The sequence below is a fragment of the Strix uralensis genome, chromosome 21 (assembly GCF_047716275.1).
Source record: "Strix uralensis isolate ZFMK-TIS-50842 chromosome 21, bStrUra1, whole genome shotgun sequence".
Lineage (NCBI taxonomy): Eukaryota > Metazoa > Chordata > Aves > Strigiformes > Strigidae > Strix > Strix uralensis.
Genome location: NC_133992.1, coordinates 7,727,499 through 7,745,573, shown reverse-complemented (window position 1 = coordinate 7,745,573; position 18,075 = coordinate 7,727,499). Strand labels below are relative to the sequence as shown.

Below are 18,075 nucleotides of genomic sequence, written 5' to 3'. Positions count from 1 at the left end.
CCCCCCGGGCCGGTGCGTGGCGGCGGGATGGCACGGGCGGTGGTTCCGCGGCGCTGAGCGGGCGCGGAGCGGCGCGGCCGCGGGCGCGGAGCGGGGGAGGTTCGCCGCCGCCGCCGCCGCCTCCTGCCCCGCTGCGCAGCCCCCGGAGCCCGCCGGCGTGACCAGGACCTCCGCTTTATTCTTGATGGTTTCGGCTATTTCTAAGGAAAGAAAAAAAAAAAAAAATCCCCAAAGCCCTGACATCGCTGGCGGAGGAGCCTCCAAAATCGGAGATTTGGCTACTTTTTCCATTTTCCACCCGTCGTTTCTTTCTGTTATTATTGTAATTTTGTGCGAAAGGAAGTTATGAACAACTGCAAGTCAGGAAGTGGAAATCCACACCGGTTGTGACAAGCTGGGGCTAAAAACTATTTCATTATTTATATAGATGTGTCTATCAACATTCTGCTTTTCATCCAAAGAATAAAGGGAAATACCGGCTAGTCCTATGTTTGACGGTGAATGACAGACCGCATCTGAGGAAAGGAAGGACTAAATATATCAGCTAAGAACACCACCGTTATTTATTGAACTCAAGAGACCTTTTTTTTAACCCAAAGACTGTTTGAGCGAGAGATTTAATGGGTCATTAAAAGGGGGAAAAAAAATTTAAAGGCCCTTTTGCTTCTGAAGTGCAGCTAACCTCAAAAATAGGAGCAGTACTTGTAAAACAGATACTCAAATTAAGGCTTTACATGATGAATTTTCTATCCTATGGATATCAGTTTTGAGATTACAAACCAAGAAGATCTGTAACTGATCTAGCACCAGATAATTTCAATGCCTAATATTCCCCAGGATTGCTGGAGTACCCTAGGAGCTGCGTCGGACTGTACTCGGGGTATGCCATGGGCTGTATTCAGAGTATTAGCTGCAAATCCAAAGTTTTCCGGGAAAGTATTTCAGTGATTGAAGTCAAAGCCTCCATCGATCCCATTCCCACCAGCATCGACGAGTCCTCCAGCGTGGTCCTGCGCTACCGGACCCCTCACTTCCGAGCCTCTGCGCAAGTGTTGGTGCCCCCCATTCCCAAGAAGGAGACCTGGATTGTGGGCTGGATCCAGGCTTGCAGCCACATGGAATTTTACAATCACTACGGGGAACAGGGAATGTAAGTATTTCCAAGAGCGCGTGCGGGTGTGTTTGCCTAGCGGGAAGAAAGAGAGGGAGGGCTGTGGCCTGGCTGGGAAATACTGGGTTAAACCAAAAATTATAATCCAGTTGGTTTGATTTTAAAATCCAGTGCTTCTGAAACTTAACAGGACTTTCTCATACATTTAAAATACAGGAGAGCTTGTCCCTGCCCTTTCAAGGAGTAGGTCTTCTTCTCCTCTAATGGGAATGTGCCCAAGCCCTGACCAAAACCCACTCGTTCTGCTGGGCGCCCAAAAGCAATACCGTATTTCACAACAGCTCTTGAGCAGCACTGGAGATCCTGAAGTCCCAGGGCAGCCCTGCCGCCACAGGCACCCCTGTTTTGAGACGTGGTTTACGGGAGGGGTTCCCCTGACCACCAGCTCCTCTCTTCAGCATCCCTCCCCATCCCTTTCGGGGTAAAACTGCGCACTGCCAAGCCCCAGGGGAACCCGAGGGCTGACACTTGTGGCACGGTGCCGTCCCCAGTGTGCTGTACTGCTGCTGCAGTGGGCCATGGCTGTGAGCTCAGTAGCCCACCAGCTCTGGGAGCAGACTTTAACGTCACAGGAGGAATCCTGCTTGCTTTGCCCACGGTAGCAGGCAGCCTACAGGGAAAGAACAAGCTGGATTTAACCCACTGATCATTAAGCCCTTTGTATTACCTTGGAGCAGGGTGAAAATTTCACATTATCCCTTCTTTTGGGTAATGTGAGGGTGGGAGTATATAGATATATGTTAGGTAAGGGGAATCTAGGGGCTGTTTGCACACCAAAACCCCAGTGTTACTGGTCAGACAGTCATAGTGAGACAGGAATGAGTCAAATTAAAATGTCACCTCCCTACTGAGAAAAGTCATCTCTTCCCGGTCCCCCACCAGTTTGTTCACCAAATGTTGTTGCAGGCTTTGGCCCGTAGTTTAAATCAGCAACAGCACCCGATCTCCAAATGCCTGCACAGAACAGCAATTCTGCAACTCACGGTGCTGGGCAGCCCCAGGTGCAGCCTCCTGGTGCAGCAGAAATCTGTCTGTCCAGTCATGGGCACAAAACCTGAGCGCAGAGCCCGGTGTTGGCAGATGATTCGGTGGCTGGAGGCGCTGATGCTGCCCAGTCTCTGGTGGCAAGGGAGAAGGGACGGGAAGGTCAGGTCTAAGCAACCCCCCCATCTGCTCATCCGAAGTGCCCTGTGTGCGGGGGATGCCGGCTCAGCCCCTCAAGGGTCATTCTGGGTGGCTTAAAAAATGGTGAATGAGTAGGGCTGAGGGAGGGTGGGAACACGGAGTAGGGCTGGAGAACAGGACAAACTCTGACTTAATGCAGTGCCTTCCTGAAGGCCCGAACCTCTGCACGCACACCCCGGCCCTTCTTCCCTCCCTTCTGCCTGTAAGCCCAAATGAGGACACGGGTTCGGCACCTCAGACATAAAGCGCATACGTGTTGTAAGATGTGGGCCCGAGGGAAGGGCATGCCGAGGAGCAGCTGTAAGTCACAGACTGTCCCCCCCTTCTGTCCCCACGTCCCCTCTCTGCTCAAGCAGAAAGTGCCTTGAGAAGCAAACTAGCATCTGACAAACACCAGCAGTGAGGCTCAGCAAAAGAGAAGACCAGCTTACCTTGGTTTTAAAAGTACTTACAACAGGCCCAAAATCTGCAGGCTTTTTGGCTCCAACAATATCTTTAGCAAGGACAATTTGTTGTTCAGATGTTCCCAATTCCAGGCCTTTGGGATTCGCATGTGTAATTCTCAGGCTCATTTAGAAATCCTGTCTTTAGCGACCAGCTGCAAAGGAAAACAGAAAAGTCCACTGTATATAAATACAGCTCACATCCACGGAAATAAAGAGGACTGGGCAGAGAGCTATTCTGCCAGTGCTGCTGTGGGCTGCAAACCTCGATGTGTCCTTTTATTTCTCTGCACCTGAGTTTCCCTGTGTTTAAAATGAGGATTTGGTACAGTCTTCCCTTGCTGGAATGCTTTGAGACAAAAAAAAAGTTGTATCTACAAGCTAAGTGCTGTAAACAGGTAGCCAGAATTAAACACTGCAGCTATGCAGGAGAGCTATTAGCCAGAAAATCATGGCAACAAAGATTTTTCCCTAGGAGGTTCACTGACATTTAACTGATATAAAAAGAGTTACCCAAACATAAGTAGGAATTGGTCTGCTCCTCCACTCTCTTTCTATAGACCCGTCGCCATCTGAAAGCTATAAATAAAGGCGTTTGGGAGGAAAGGCCTCCTTCAATGCCGTTGAAACATGGTCCTGGAAGACCTTTATATAGAGAGAGACAGGACACAAACCTAGCTGAAAGGATGGGCCAAGCCTTTAGCTGGTGTAACTCAAAGTAATCCCACTGACCTCCACGGAGCTGCACTGATTTATGCCAACAGAGTATTTGTCCCAACTTTCCATGATGAAGAGAGACGACTGCAACGTGCATATTTTTAATCACTCTGGTGACAGGCAAACAGAAAACTCCAAATAATCAACAATCAGTTGGTCAACCAGAGCATCAATACTTACAGCACGCTTTGGATTAATGTTTCACTTTTATGCTCTGGAGTTGTTAGCTGTGTATAAGCTGGCCATTGAGGACAGAAACAGCTGAGAAATACTGGAGCAGATGGAGCTGTGCATAACGCTTCTGTAGGGATGTTAGCTACAGAGGGGATAATTTAGACACACGCGTTTAAAGCGGCACTGACAATTTTGAGGCTAGATGCTGCATTTTTAAATGTAAAGGAAAATAATTAAAGCTCAGATAACACATAAATGCTGGCATTATTTTACGTGTAAGGCAGTAGATGCTGCTGGGATCGTGAAAACCCCCGGTGTGAGGATGTGGGCATGCTCTCTGACCCCACTCCATGCAGAACTGGGCCCCATGGCTGGCATTACTGCTCCCCCCCGAGCAGGGTTTTACCCTGTGCCCGTAGGGAAGGATGCCACTGTGCAGTGGGGGGCGTCAGGATCAGGCCACAGAGCTCCGACCTGTGCACGAGCAGCTGGACCAGGTCCCTGCTGGGATGTACTGGGGGGGTGCTGGTTTCTGCGCCTGGTCGTGCAGCACCTGGTGGGACCCGTGTCAGCGGCTGGGCAACGCCGGAATGGCATTATCCAGCCTTGTTTCTTCATCTCCATGGAGATGTGCGAGAAGCAGTGCAGATGGAGATATGCAAAACAGAGAGATAAATAAATCGGAGTTTGAATACGATCAGCCAAGAATCTGGAGAAGTTTCAGGTAGATATTTCTCCCCTGGAGGACCCAATGGGGCAGCTGGGCACCATTACATCATCACTTTACATTACCAGGCATCTCTCTCTTGTGAGATTAAATCTTCTGTGCCCTGAAGCAGAGACACAATGAACTTGAGAAATCAACTTGTCAAGAGAATAAACCCCCAGTCCTCAGGAGGAAAAACACAATCAAAAACAGATTCACCAAAGAAAAAAAAGATTATCCTTTCCATGGGAAGTGAGGGGAGGTCCATGGGAACTTACCCCTCCAGGGGTTTAGAGGAAAAGGCTTCACTGCCCTTGTGTGGCCCCTGTCCCTTACCTGTGCTGTGAGCACGCACCGTAGCCCAGTTAAATAAGTTATCCAGTCTGATTTGAGCCTGCTCAGTTAAACCAGTAGCAATCCATCCCTTTTTCTTAATACCAGTTTTCTGCTAGTTTTACTCCCCCAACCAGAGTGCATCAAACATTGCTGCCAGTTCAAGCGACGAGGCAGGAACATGCAGCTGGAGGATGGGGGGAAGAGGAACCACAGCAGCATGGCTCTGACAGCTGGGGAGCATCTTAAATTCCCTTCCTGTTTGCTACAACCCTGGCTTGAATTGCTTGATGTGCTGGTGTAGGTGAGAGAGGCACTGTACAGGACAGTTTAAAATTAAACAGCTCTGACTGTCAGGTTTTCTTTCTTTCAGCTAGTAACCAGCACAGGCGCAGTGGCGGAGGGAGGCAGGTAGGAGCAGGGATGTGAAACACCCGAGTCAGCTTTTCACTGCGCCCACACATCGCCCTGGTACCTGCACCGAGCACAGTCTGCGAATGAGCGGGGCTCCTCTGCCTTAGGGAGCTGGTGAAGAGGAAGGGTGTTGGAAAGCACAAGGTTATGCAAGTCCATCTGGCCTGTGACTAATTAGGAGCTGGCTTTAAGGAGTTGGGGCTGAGGATGCGATAGTGCCTGATGCCTGTCTGAAAAGGTTAACTGAATGTATCCGTGTCACTGCTGGGTGCAGAGGGCTGGAGGCTGTGCGCTGGGGTTTGCTGTCACTGCACAGGCCACCGCAGTGATTGCTTTGGTTTGTGCGGTGGGGCAGCCATCTGGAGGGCTCGGGGTAAGCTGAGGGCTTCCTTACGTGTGACAGAATAGGAAGAAATGTATCTGAATGAGGAATAGGAGGCTAAAACCTACATAAAGCTGCTTGGCTGTCAGCAGCAAGGCTACAGTTGTGCCACAAGAAATAGCTCAGAGTTCCTTCTCCTGGTAGCAAGAAGACATTTGTTAAGAGAGGTTTGTTGGCAGCTCTAATCCCTAGCAATGCCCATACTGACTCTGAAGGTTTCAGAAGTAGCAGAAACAAGCTTGTCAGTATTACAAGCCAGAATCTACTGATTTTGGAGCTGATCAGCTATAGTGAATCCATGAAACCAGATAGGCTGGTTTCTTTTCATGCCTCTTCCCTGCTATTGTCAGCAAAATGTTTACTGGGCACTTTCTGGTCTTCCCTTGGCTCGGCACCACCACAGAAAGATGCTGATGCAGCCAAAGATCATTCCACAGCGTTCTTTCCAAAATCATCCAACAGGCCAGTTGTTGGCATATTATTTAACATGGACACACTATGCAAGCAAAGGCTACCAGGCTGGCTGGCACACAGGCTTTGCTCTAGCAGCAGGCGAGGGGCAACCACCAGCAGCAGCAACCATCGTGCAGCCTCTGCTTTTGCTCCAGTCATGGGATCTTCATAAGGCCTCGTTTTTCTTCTTGTTACTAAGCTGCACAGATAAAGCGTGATGGTTTTGAAACCCCAGGGTTAACCACACTCGCTAGAATTAGGCACAGCGTGCTCCATGAAGAAACACAGGCCAGTTTCTTCTTCCCCGTTCCTGCCCACGCCTTTTCATAAGCAGGGTGCACTTCTGAGCCACCCTGAGCACAGCCACACTGCTCACAAGCGTGCTCGGCTTTGCGGTGGAGTTTCTCAGGCTCTGCAGGCAGCATCCTGCCTTCAGCAACCTGCCCGGGCCCTGACACAGTTCCACCTTTTTGCTCTCATTTAAACTCTGGGCAAATTCTGGTAAGGTTCTGCAATTCTGTACTGGGCTGGGGTCAGATACATCTGCTGGGAATGAAGATGGGGACAAGCAGTTTCTGAGCATCCTCTACCTGATTCTCCTGCCATTTGCCCACCAGCCTCTGATCTGAGTAGGCTGGAGAAACCCGGGGTGGGGTTATCAGCCTCTTGTAGTACCTCAGGTCCCGGTTTGGCACCTCTGTACCCGCAGAGATGCTGTGGTTGCACCTTAGCACCAGACCTGTCACAGGCTAAACCTCTAGGAAATTGTCACATCTCACCCCCAGGTGACAGCCATGTCACCTGGGCCACTGTCTGAATGGAAAGTAATCCTAAACCACCTGATGAAAGGGAGAGAAAGAACCCTCAGATGGTGTTTCAGAGTTGGGCTGTGGTGGGGGGCTATAGGGCACAACGTCCACTTCCCTGCCTGCCGAGGGCTGAGTTCATCCAGCATCCCCAGAGCCTTTCCCTGCTCATTTCTCCCTGAAGAGCGTGGGGGATGGTGAGCCAGGATGAGTCCAGTTTAGAGAGCAGAGCGTATAAACATCTCTCTAGTGGATGGGGGTCCTGGCAGGACCGCTCAGGGATCTCATTTTGGCTGCCTTTGCTAAAAATTTTCTTCCAGGGAAAGGACTCCCTCTGCCTGCTGGCTATGAGCTGAGGAGGAGAGGATTGCTGCAGCCGTGGTGCCGTAGCTGACAGCGGCCCGTAAATCTGTGCGAGGAGATGTCACACTTGCATAACCCCCGGTCCTGCTGCTCGGAGCATCCCCGCATCCCCCGGCGCAGCCGCGTCCTGCCTTGCCCTTAACCTCCCAGGTTCCTGCCAGACCATCTGACCTGCAAACCAGCCGCCTCCAGCGCAATGTGGCCCTTCGCCCAACGCCTGCCATGGCACAGGGGGGATTTTTGCTAGGACCCCCCCCCCACTGGCATGAAAAAAGATAAACGAGATCTTTAAATCCCCCATGGTATTTTCTAGCTACAGCCAGACATTTACAGCTAACTGCTGACTGATCCAGTGGTTACAAACATGGAGGCACTTCACGGTCATTAATTAACAATCAGAACAGCCTTGTGAGATGGTCACATTAGTCCTGGCCAGTGGAGAGGAGCAGCTTGTCCCAAAGCTGCGTCAGAGCCGGCCGAGCCTGATGGCTGCCCCCCCCCGCCTGCCTGCACCCAGCGCAGCCCCCGCTTCAGTCCAGGGGCTATTTTAAGCGGCAGCACCGGACTTATTGAGGGCTGGGACAGTTACCCTGACCAGCCTCAGCGCGTCCCCTCTGTCTCCCTCCCAAGATAAACCACGTCCCGTGGCACAGCCCGCAGCAGGGAGCCGCAGGGCTTGGGGGGCTGGTGCACAGCTCAGCGTCCTGGCCCCACGACGGGGTCAAGTGCAAGTGCCACCCTGCTGCCACACGGCCCCTTCTGACACCTCGACGGCGGGGACAGAGTCTCTGGGTGGCGGGGAGGTCTGATTCATAAGCAAGAGGGAGAAGGTACATTAGAGCCACCTCTACCAGCCTGGTTTTTAAAAGAATGTCATTAATATACTTTCACTGAGCACATGGTCTATGGTTATGCCATCTTACTGCCTTTACTTTGCAAGTACCTAACCCTTTTCCTGAGACATTTACAGGAGTTTGCTTCTATTGGCAAATCTAATCTTAAAAATTAAATTGGAAGTTAATAAAAAATCCAAGTTGTGCATCAGCATTACAAGGTGACAGAGGACCATTTTCACTTACTTACTTGCTAGAAAGACTGACCTTTTTGTCAGCCTCGCAAGCAGAGCGCACAGCGCACAGACGACCGGCTCAGGCAGTTTTACAAGCTGGCTGACCTCGGTTTCTCTGATTACTGTAACACCATCCCCAGCCCCGAGCCTGGTGTGCAGCCTTTGAACCGGGTCCTTCCTGGGGCTGGAGAAGGATGGGTTACACTGCCAGCGCCAGGCAGACAGCGCGGAGGGACAGTGGCTTCTCCGGAGAGAAAATGAGTGTTTGCAGGTAGGGACTGAGAAGAAAGAACAGAATGGGGCAATGGGAAGCTTTATGGTCCAGTTGAGTCCTTGATCTTCCTCTGCTTAGGTTTTCTGTCACCTCAGCCCCAGGGCCAGCTCTGAGCTTGCCCATTCTTCTGCCAACATGGGACATTTTGTGCTATTGAGAGGAAGAAACTCAGCCCTGAGCCCTGCTCTCACTGGCACAAGAATTGAGATCCTGAACGCGGTGCTGGAGCGAGTCCTTGTGTTCAGCCGTGCTCAGGCAGCCAAGGAGCTGCGAGAAGATACCTGCAGCACTGGATTTTCTCCACCACTGGAGCTTTCCTGAGCACCTACCCTTTGCAGCCTTACCTTATTTTGAACCAGTCCAGGTAGCCACCATTTCCTGCAGGGAAAGCCCTGGCCCTGCAGGGTGATGGTTCCTCAGTGGTGTTTAACAGCAGGACAGACTGCCATGACCTGGAAGTTTGCAGACATATTTTTAATGACAGGGATGAGCTTTTGCGGCAGGATGGCATGAAAGGCACAAATTCCAGTAAAAGCTAGAGGGGGAATGCGTTCACAACTACTTCCTCTCCTTCCTTGAAATCCAGCATGTTTCTAAACTGATTAATTAATGCAATATCCATAATTTGTTGTTGATTATGGCAGGTCAAGTTGGGAGCTTCCAGATCTACTGGACGGTAAAATCCAGGCCATCAGTGACTCGGATGGAGTGAACTATCCCTGGTATGGAAACACGACAGAAACCTGCACCATCGTGGGTCCCACAAAGAAGGAGTCCAAGTTCAACATCAGCATGAACGACAACTTTTACCCGAGTGTGACGTGGGCAGTGCCCGTCAGCGAGAGCAACGTGGCCAAACTCACAAGCATTCACCGGGATCAAAGCTTCACCACCTGGCTGGTGGCAACCAACACGGCTACCAACGAAATGGTGACCTTGCAGACTATCAAATGGCGCATGAGGCTGGGCATCGAGGTGAACCCCAGCAGACCCTTGGGGCAGCGTGCCAAGCTGCAGGAGCCCTCTGCTCAAGAGCAGCCCCAGGTCCTTAGCAAGAATGAGCCAATACCACCCAGTGCCCTTGTCAAACCCAATGCCAATGATGCTCAGGTACTCATGTGGAGGCCAAAGGATGGACCACCACTTGTGGTGATACCTCCAAAACATCGATAATATAAACCTGGCGTCCCGGCACCAAAAGGGAGAGAACAAACAATCAAACAAACAAACAACAAAGCAAAACAATCACTTAGGTATTAGAATACACATGTATAATCTGAGCAAAATCAAAATGCACTTTTTATTCATTCAACAAATGCAACCATTCTACCTTCTCCCATTGGGACGGATTTCACTGTGCTAAAGCTAAAGAGGAGACCTTTGACTGGGGTCTGTCTCATCACTGGATTCCTAAGGGAAGAAACTAACACTGATGTCTACCCGTATAGCTTTTCTTTTTTTTCTTCCCTACTTTAGTTACTGTTTGAACTTCAGTCTCATTAGCTTGTCCAGACTGCCCAGAACAATAAGAACATTTTATTTGGGATTTTGTCTTTTTATTTGTTTTTTGTTGAGAACGAAACAAGTTCCTGGAGCAAAAAGTTGACTATTTAAGATAAGGATGATTTTTTTTTTTTTTTTTTTTTTTTAAGCTGCAAGGTTCTGAGTTGCAAATCCAAGTCACGCGGCCTTATGTAGACTTTGCTTTGCATTGCCAAACTTTTGCCTTAAAGCTATGTTTGAAAAAAAACCAACAAAAATACCACCAGGCAGAATGTCCTTTCTACACAATTTCTGGGAGAAAGTTTTGGAACAAGGAATAGATTGTCAGTGTGTCACGGGCTGATGGATGAAAAGGGCATGAAATTGGAAGAAGTGTGATAAAAAGAAAATCTTCCTGGTTTTAAAACCTGGAATAAGGAAGCATGGAAATAATCTCAGTTTCAAAGCAATGCAAATAATAAACCTGCTGTAGGATGTCTCTTGAGTGGGAGCTACTAGGCCATCTCCCTGCTTCGCGGACGGGTAGCAAGCAAGCCTGCGCTGCTTACACTTGGCGATCTCAGTCTCCCGTTAGCATTATAATATGGGATAATCTGACAGCTGGAATTGTGGCCCTGGGAGACAACATAAATTGAGAGGGGGAGGATGTCCCACTAGGCAGATGTTTGCCCAGCTAGCCCATGGTCTCACCTTCTTGTGGTGTAAGAGCCCACGGCTCATGCAGCAGCTGTTGTTGGGTGAAACTCTGTTGCCCCGTTTTCCCATGAAATCCAAATGATGGTGCTGTAAGAAGAGCAGGATATAAAAAGGATCCTTCTGAAGTCATTGGAGATGCATGGGTGTAAGCGAGGGCAGATCTTATCTACTGAGTCTACCCAGCAATATCCATAATTCAGGAACAGCCACGTCTGAAAATAACAGGCGCCCATTCCTAACAAACACTAGAAGCAAAAGCTACGAAAAACTCTCTTCTTCCCATGATAACAAATCATGTTGGGCTTAGTAGATCGTTTTCTTCCAGATGACCTCGTGATCTACACGACTGTCAGGAATGGGGTACAGACAGGACCCCGGGTGGTTCTGTGCCTGTCTGGTTATGGCACAAACATCTGTGCAGCAAAGGGTAATGAGAAGGTACAAGCAGGGCAACACCTGAGCCTTGGGTGTAGATCCTCCAGTGAGTAAGTTGGATTTGAAGCAGGAGGTGGAACCAGTAGGTTTTAATAAGGAGCTTGTCCAGATGGCTTCAGAGATAACCAGCTGCACTTCTGCGGAGGAAGGCGGCACGGAGGAGCCGTTTGAAGGGGGTGGGGGTGGGGGTGGGGGGGCACAGTTTGCCAGCAGAGGAAGTTCTGCAGTAGAGATGGCATCTGGAGGGCAGGGCACAGGATGGGGCGCAGAGGATCTGCTCTCTTGCTCCAGCACATGGCCTGAGGCAGATCACTTCCCCTTCCCTCTGCAGCTCCTTCCCCTAGATAACATTTCTTCCCCTTATTAACAATCTGCCTCAAGAGCTAGGACTGAAGAGAGCTCAGCGTGCCAGATGCAAGCCTGGCCCTGCTGAGCTGGTCTGAACAGGTCTCACAACCACACACACGCTGCTCAAAAAGGCTCTCCCCTTGGAGAGACACCAATTAGCTGCTATTGCCATCTTCATCTTCCACACAGGACATTACCAGCAAGAAATTCTCCTTCCTCACTTCTCCAAAGCCACACCATCTACTTCAGCAACAGGTTCAACATCACCACATGCCTGGGGAAAGCACACCCAGAAGATACGCCCCCCACCATGACAGTCTCAAACCAGCAAACAAGGATCCTGGGTCCCTGCAACCGTACCCCCGTTTCCAGGGGAGACCGCCCTCCTCCACGCACTGGTTTTCAGAGATGCTCAGCCACAGAGCTGCATTCTTCAGCTGGCAGATCTCTGAGGGAGGAAGTCCAGCATTACAAGCAGCTTGCAAACGAATGGACTGCATCAAACCTAAATCCATGAGCCAAAGGTTGCCTAAATCCAGGCTTTGGGACTATAAAGGATGAAGCTAGGGAGACTTTGACTTGCACAGTCACTCTCTGTATTAAACTCCATTTTCTTACATGGATTCAGATCCTAACTACAGCTCTACTAGCACAGCCCTTTGGGACTTGTCTGTATTTTCTCCTAGGCAATACACGCAGAAGAGGACAAAATGTGAGCTGTGGGTGAATAGCTGATAACAATTGCACACATCTCAGCTACCGCTTAGATGCGCTTCTGGGCAGTCCCACGGGTGGGAGCAGAAGGGGTATTTATGTCTGGTATTCACTTTGTCTCCAGGTGCTGAGTACTTACAGTTCTCACTGATGTCAGCATGGGTCAAAGAAACCGTACCCAGTTGTCTTAATTAGCTGCACGAAGGAATTCCACGGAAAGATTTCTTCTCAGTCACCAAAAACCACATTCAGGGAACACCTATGTCCTTTTCCACTTAGCTTTGTGTTGGACTTAGTCTCCCAGTGCATTAAGTAAATCTGGTTCCTCCTGATCCCTCTACCTGGTGGACTTGGATGCATCCATGCAATTTGATAGTAACCTCCTGGCTAATTCGTCCTGTTGCACTGAACAGACCCAGCTAAGCAGCAAATATGAAATTCAGATTTCACGTTGGGGTCGGCTTTGCATGGACTTCTCCCTTCCCAAAGAATGCCTTTATCCCGTGCCTAGGTTGAAACGAGCCCCTCCACCTCCATTTGCATCACCAGACACGGCACAGAAAAGTGATGCTGCCTCTTCTGAGATTTCATGCGTTGTGATTAAAAGTGATGTTTTTCCAATGCTGCTTCATTACAAAACTGACAGGGACAGATCAAATATAAAAGAAACGGTGGCTGGAAGTAACAGGTGCTATAGCCATCGCTACCGATACGGCTGGTTAATAGCCATATGGTTAGAGTGGGGATTGACAGGGTCCCTGTGGGGACTTAAATGTCTGGGGACCTGGGGCATCCTGCACCAAGTAACGTGGTAAATAAGCAGAGATAAATAAAGCTCCTTCTCTGGCAGCTTTTTGCAGAACCAGGAATGCACAAAGGATGCACTGGGAAGGTGATGGGGCACCAACGCGGGCTGCTGATGTACATGAGCTTGTCCCTGCCTCACCTCTCCCATCAATGGTGCTCAGCTCTTTATGGCCCCAAATCACTGCAGGAGCTGAGAACGAAGCCTGACCATCCCTGCCAGAATCCTGTAGTGGTCCAGGGTGGGAAGCAGCAGGGAGAGCCCTGGCTGAGACCCTCACCTGCGCCCTCTCTCCCCCAGCCAGCAGCGGGGCTGGGGCCAGCAGGCAGTCGAGCAGGGCCAACGCGCCGAGCGGCCTCGTGCACCGTTTGGTTCTCGTTTCCTACCCTTGACACTGAGACAAGCGTGGCAAGAGAGGGGCAGCCCCTCGGAGAGTCAACTAAGATATTAAGCAGCGTTGGGGAGGGGTAGACCTGTTGAGCTGGTGCAGCGGAGAGCAAGGCTGGGTCCAGCGGCGGGGGGGTGAGGCGAGGGCTGCCCCAGCCTCTGCGCCGCCGTCCCTCCTGCCCTGGCTCCTGGCACAGCAATAAGAATCGTCCTTGGTCTTGCAGAGATACTGTGAAAACAAAACCAAGATGTACCGAGTCTGGAAACTTACAGAGATGTAAAAAACAAAACCCTGCTTTTATAACAGAAATAAAGTGGAATTTTCAAACGCGTCTGCCTGGAGTCGTTTGGGCGGTGGCTGTTTTTAAATGAACAGCTCCACCACCTCTGCACTCACGTTTCAAGGCAGCGATAAATATCCCATTTACCACGAATGCCTTTTCTCTCCATTTCAGCTCTTACACCGCATCAGATAGAGTGTGGAGGTTTCTGGTTAAAAATACCAGCCGACATCCTGCATTTTTCATTACCAGGCTGCTGTGCAACTTGTGACAGCAGGACAGAGCCGAGCCGGTTGGCGCAGGCAGCAGCTGAACTTCCGCACAGTTCAGTTTCCTGACGCTGTTTGCTTATTTAGCAAAAGCCCGCTCTGATGTTAGCTGTAAATACCGCATCTGGAGAGAGGCAGCCTCTCAGCCAGGCTCCGGTAACCCGGGCAGCCGCGAGCAGCCCTGCCCTTTGAGACCCAGGCAAACGAGAGGCTAAAAGCTGCCGCAGTAGATGACCGGTTTTCAAATACCACGCTGTATTCATTTCACTGTTTTCCCCCACATTTTTCATATTTAGGTTCTGCTTGCTTTTCAGTAAAGGAAACTCTCAAATTTATTTTCAGAGAGCAGGGGGTGCTGGGCCGAGTGGCCAGTACAGCTCCTGTGCTAACCCCTTACTCCCCAGCGCCCAGCCCCGGCACCTTCCAGGTCTGTACTCCAGCTCCTCCTGCCATGGGCCGATCCCACCATGGGCCGATCCCACCATGGGCTCCCTTCCCACCAGCTGTGCCCCACGGCAGACGCAGGTTTCTTTTTTTTTTTTGTTCTCTCAGTAGTTTTGCTGCTCTCTGATCCAGCCTGTAAAGAATCATAGAACAGTTTGGGTTGGAAGGGACCTTAAAGATCATCCAGTCCCACCCCCCTGCCACGAGCAGGGACACCTTCCACTAGCCCAGGTTGCTCAAAGCCCTGTCCAACCTGGCCTTGAACCCTTCCAGGGAGGGGGCAGCCACAGCTTCTCTGGGCAACCTAAGAAGCAGCAAGGCTTCTCAAAAAGCAGCTGAGGAAGGACTTGCCCTGTCTGCTGCAAGATCATGCTGCTGCATTGGCTCCCACCCAGCACCCACGGGACCCTCCTGCCCCGCAGGGCTGGTGGAGCCACACCACACTCAGAGCTTTCCCGGCGTGTGCCCCGAGCACGGGGCTGGACCATCACCCGTGGGGCACCCCCCAGCAAGGTGCACCTCACACCGATGTCTCCCCTTTGCTGCATCTCCCTGGGTCCTGCACAGAGCGAATGAGAGCTTGTCACAAGCCTGTTATGCCCCTTAAAGGTTGTAGCCAACCTTTGCTGCTTGAGAGCCTTTTGCACGCTGCTGCTGTGCAGCAGGGAGAGCTGGTACCATCACACACAGACCACCAAGGCGTGTGCCCGCGTAAAACACAAACAGCCACATAGTTTGGGAAGCTCCACCAGCACGTAGCAGTGACACAAACCCAAGTGTAGGAGGGGAAGGGGAGGAACGAAACATACGGGAGGTCACGGCTCGAGGAAAGGCATGTGCATGGATGGAGCCTGAGCAGAGGAGAGGACAGGTTCTGAGTGGGATTCCTTTCCACAGTGGAAACTCTCCAGCCTCGTCTGCTGATAGCAGGTTAAATTTAGATGTCCTAGTTTTGGAGGGAGGGAGGAGTGGAGAGGGGACACCAGCCAACTCACAGCTGTTTTAGGTGACACCCTGAAAAAGCCAAAAGTGCCCAGTCACTTACTGTCTGCACAGAGACATTAGAAAAGCCCCTGAGAAGGATCAGGAGGATGGTGGGAAGGACATCGGCTGCTGAACCCAGCAGAGCTCGGGTGATGGTGGAGGACAGTTCTGGTGCTTCAGGTAACACCAACGTCCATCCTTTAGGGCAGTGCATTTGTCAATGCTGAGGTCAGGAATCAAACTTCACCTTTCTAGAGGTTTTGTCACTTGGCTTTGTGATTTTCTAACCTCAGTTTTAGGCAGACTGAGGCAACAGTTCCTTCATTTGAAGAAATACCCCTTGGCCTTCACAGTCCCTGCTCAAAACTTTTTGCAGGGACTTCCCTCTGCTGATGCAAATCAGGTTTTATTTCCTATTTCTTCTATCTCACATCTCGTTAAGCTGTTCATGTGCAGCAGCTGCAAACACTCATTTTATTCCTTTATGTTTTCAAGTTTTAAAGCAAAATATTTTTAGCAATGCACTAAAAGAGCCTTGAAGCATCCATTAAAAAAAATAAAAATACTGTGTCATGGGTTGCATGCACGTAATTATAACAGAGCTCCTCAAACAATCTGCATTGAGATTTCCAAGGCTGCCTTTGGTAACACCTTTGTGAATCAGTCCCCACAAACCTACAGGGGGTACAGGGTCCTGGCAACAAGCCCAAACACAGAAGAGCAGCCCTGGAGAGTCAGGTCCTACCCTACCACAATTCATAACTTTAGGGTTGTCCTACCTTTTCCCCTCAAAATAGAGTAACAGCTATTTTCCCCTTTGATGGAGGAGCCGTTCTGACATTATTTAAGCACAGCAGTGGAAGGGCTGAAGCTCCAGGTGCCTGCAGAGATGCTCTGCAAGGAGCACGGACCTGGGAGCGACTCAGCACCCTGTGCCGAGAGAGGGTGGTGTAAGATGGGGGGGTCCCTTCCAGCGCTGGAAGAGGATGCTGTGAGGAGGCAGGGCTGCAGCCCCAAGCCAGAGCATCGCCCACGGCTGTGTGTGCCCAGGAACGGTGCCACAGCACCAAGGCTGAGCGACAGCCCCACCGTTATTGTTCAAGCAATGCGCTTGCTGGCAATATGCAACTTCATTTTTTTTATCTCGTGCTCAGGGAACAGTACGAGTTCAGATACGGGCACTGGCAGCACAAAGTGTGCCCGTCTGTGATAAAGGCACATATGGAGAAGTCTCAGCGCTGCAGCGGGAGCCAGAGACATGCTTGCAGAGAAGCTTTGTGACCTACTGGAAGTTGCAGAAAAATGAGGTGGGGATGGTGCGAGACAGAGAACGTGCTGAACATAACCGTGGGGCCCTCGGGGGGCTGAGACAGAAGCAACAGGCACACGTCGGGGTGCAGACTCAAAAAACATGCTGACACGTCCAAGCTCATCCCTTGGTGAGGAAGAGTCAGTCTTGTCGATGGCTGCAAGACCCTGGGGCCTCACTGCTGCTGTGAGAAGGAGCAAGGACAGGGCTCATCTCGCTGCTGAGCGAGGGTGGCTCATCCCCGCCAAGCTGCGGGTCCCTGGGGCTCAACGTGACATTTATCTAGGAACAAAAACCCTCGGCACTACCACACACGCTCATGCCAAAGCCTCATGCAGGATTATTTTTCCTTGTAAGCAATGCTGAAAGCAATGCACAAGGGCAGGACACATGAAAACTAAGAAGGGATAAATAAAATGTCACTTCAGCCTCTGGGTCTGCAGCGGCAGGACCACGTACATGGGTTGAGGGGGTGAAGCGAGGCGGCTCCACACAGGACTGCGGGCAAGGGGCAGAGACCAGCACCCGCTGAGACCAGGCCCCTGGTTCCTGGTCAAAGGTGTGGGAGGAGAGGTAGTGCCAGGGCCTGTCTTCGCCTTTCCGAGCAGCTGGAGCAAGGGCTGAGATGTTCAGCAGCACTTTTCCAATCCTACTCATCCCTGAGACTCACCCCGCCACACACACCCCAGCCGCTCGCTGTTGAGGCCGATAAGCCCGTCCTAAGCAGGATGCTCCCCTCAAACCATCCCAGTTTCTCCCACGGAGCATCACCAGGGTTTTGGCTCTGCCCCCGGGGCCTGCCTGGGCAGGCAGGTGGCCACGAGGGACAAGGCAAGCTGAGGGATATAACCCGGCAGCGTGGGATGAACTTCAGCCCTGTGATCCCTCCTCGGTTCGACTGCAGAGGGATTCCACCAGCATGGGTCCTCTGGTCGCCTGCCTGCAGCAGGGCACTGCGGCACAGAAGAGCCAAGAGACCACTGGTATTCTGCAAGAAACCTATATTCTGGAATACCAAGTACTAGACAGTAAAAACCTTTAAAATGGGAGATTAAAGAATAATTCTTTCTTTTTGTGCCTCTTTGTGACAAAGCTACATTTGGCCCCTTTTCTAGAAAAAGGCTCTTTTAGCCTTTGAGGAAGCAGAAAACCCCCATCTGGTGTTTCCATGGGTTTGGGGAGATCCTCTCCGTGCCTCAGGCTCTCCTCCACCCACCAAGTCTGTAACACCGTCATTTAGTGCTCAGCACCCGCCTCGCCACTGCCTCGAGGCCATGGCCTAGTCTCAGGGGAGGGAAAAAATAAGCATGTTCTTTCATTAGAAATAATTAAGAATCCACCTTTGATAAAAGCCTTAGGAGATTTCTTCTCATACTGAAATGGCAGGAAAAGGCGTCAGGCACAACCCCA

At 50.9% G+C, this 18,075-nt stretch overlaps 1 protein-coding gene and 1 long non-coding RNA gene across 3 annotated transcripts; one reads left to right on the top strand and one right to left on the bottom strand.

Annotated features, from left to right (window-relative positions):
* Positions 1-91: 91 nt before the first annotated feature.
* Positions 92-13,706, top strand: FAM78A (family with sequence similarity 78 member A). The gene is made up of 2 exons (XM_074891542.1): positions 92-1,150; positions 9,135-13,706. The coding sequence occupies exons 1-2, from the start codon at positions 888-890 to the stop codon at positions 9,661-9,663; spliced, it is 792 nt and encodes a 263-aa protein (XP_074747643.1). The 5' UTR covers positions 92-887; the 3' UTR covers positions 9,664-13,706.
* LOC141953161 (uncharacterized) lies at positions 13,514-15,110 on the bottom strand. 2 transcript variants are annotated; one of them, XR_012631868.1, is made up of 3 exons: positions 14,994-15,110; positions 14,349-14,505; positions 13,514-13,607 (listed from the first exon to the last, which is right to left on the bottom strand). It is a non-coding gene; the product is annotated as an uncharacterized LOC141953161 (long non-coding RNA). The 2 variants fall into 2 exon arrangements; XR_012631869.1 differs by having other exon boundaries at positions 14,864-15,001.
* Positions 15,111-18,075: the final 2,965 nt, after the last annotated feature.

Excerpts from the sequence above, each read along its gene's own strand:
- FAM78A (XM_074891542.1), top strand. The coding sequence starts at position 888 with ATGGGCTGTATTCAGAGTATTAGCTGCAAATCCAAAGTTTTCCGGGAA. Across the intron at positions 1,151-9,134 it reads CACTACGGGGAACAGGGAAT|GTCAAGTTGGGAGCTTCCAG; the intron begins GTAAGTATTTCC and ends TGATTATGGCAG.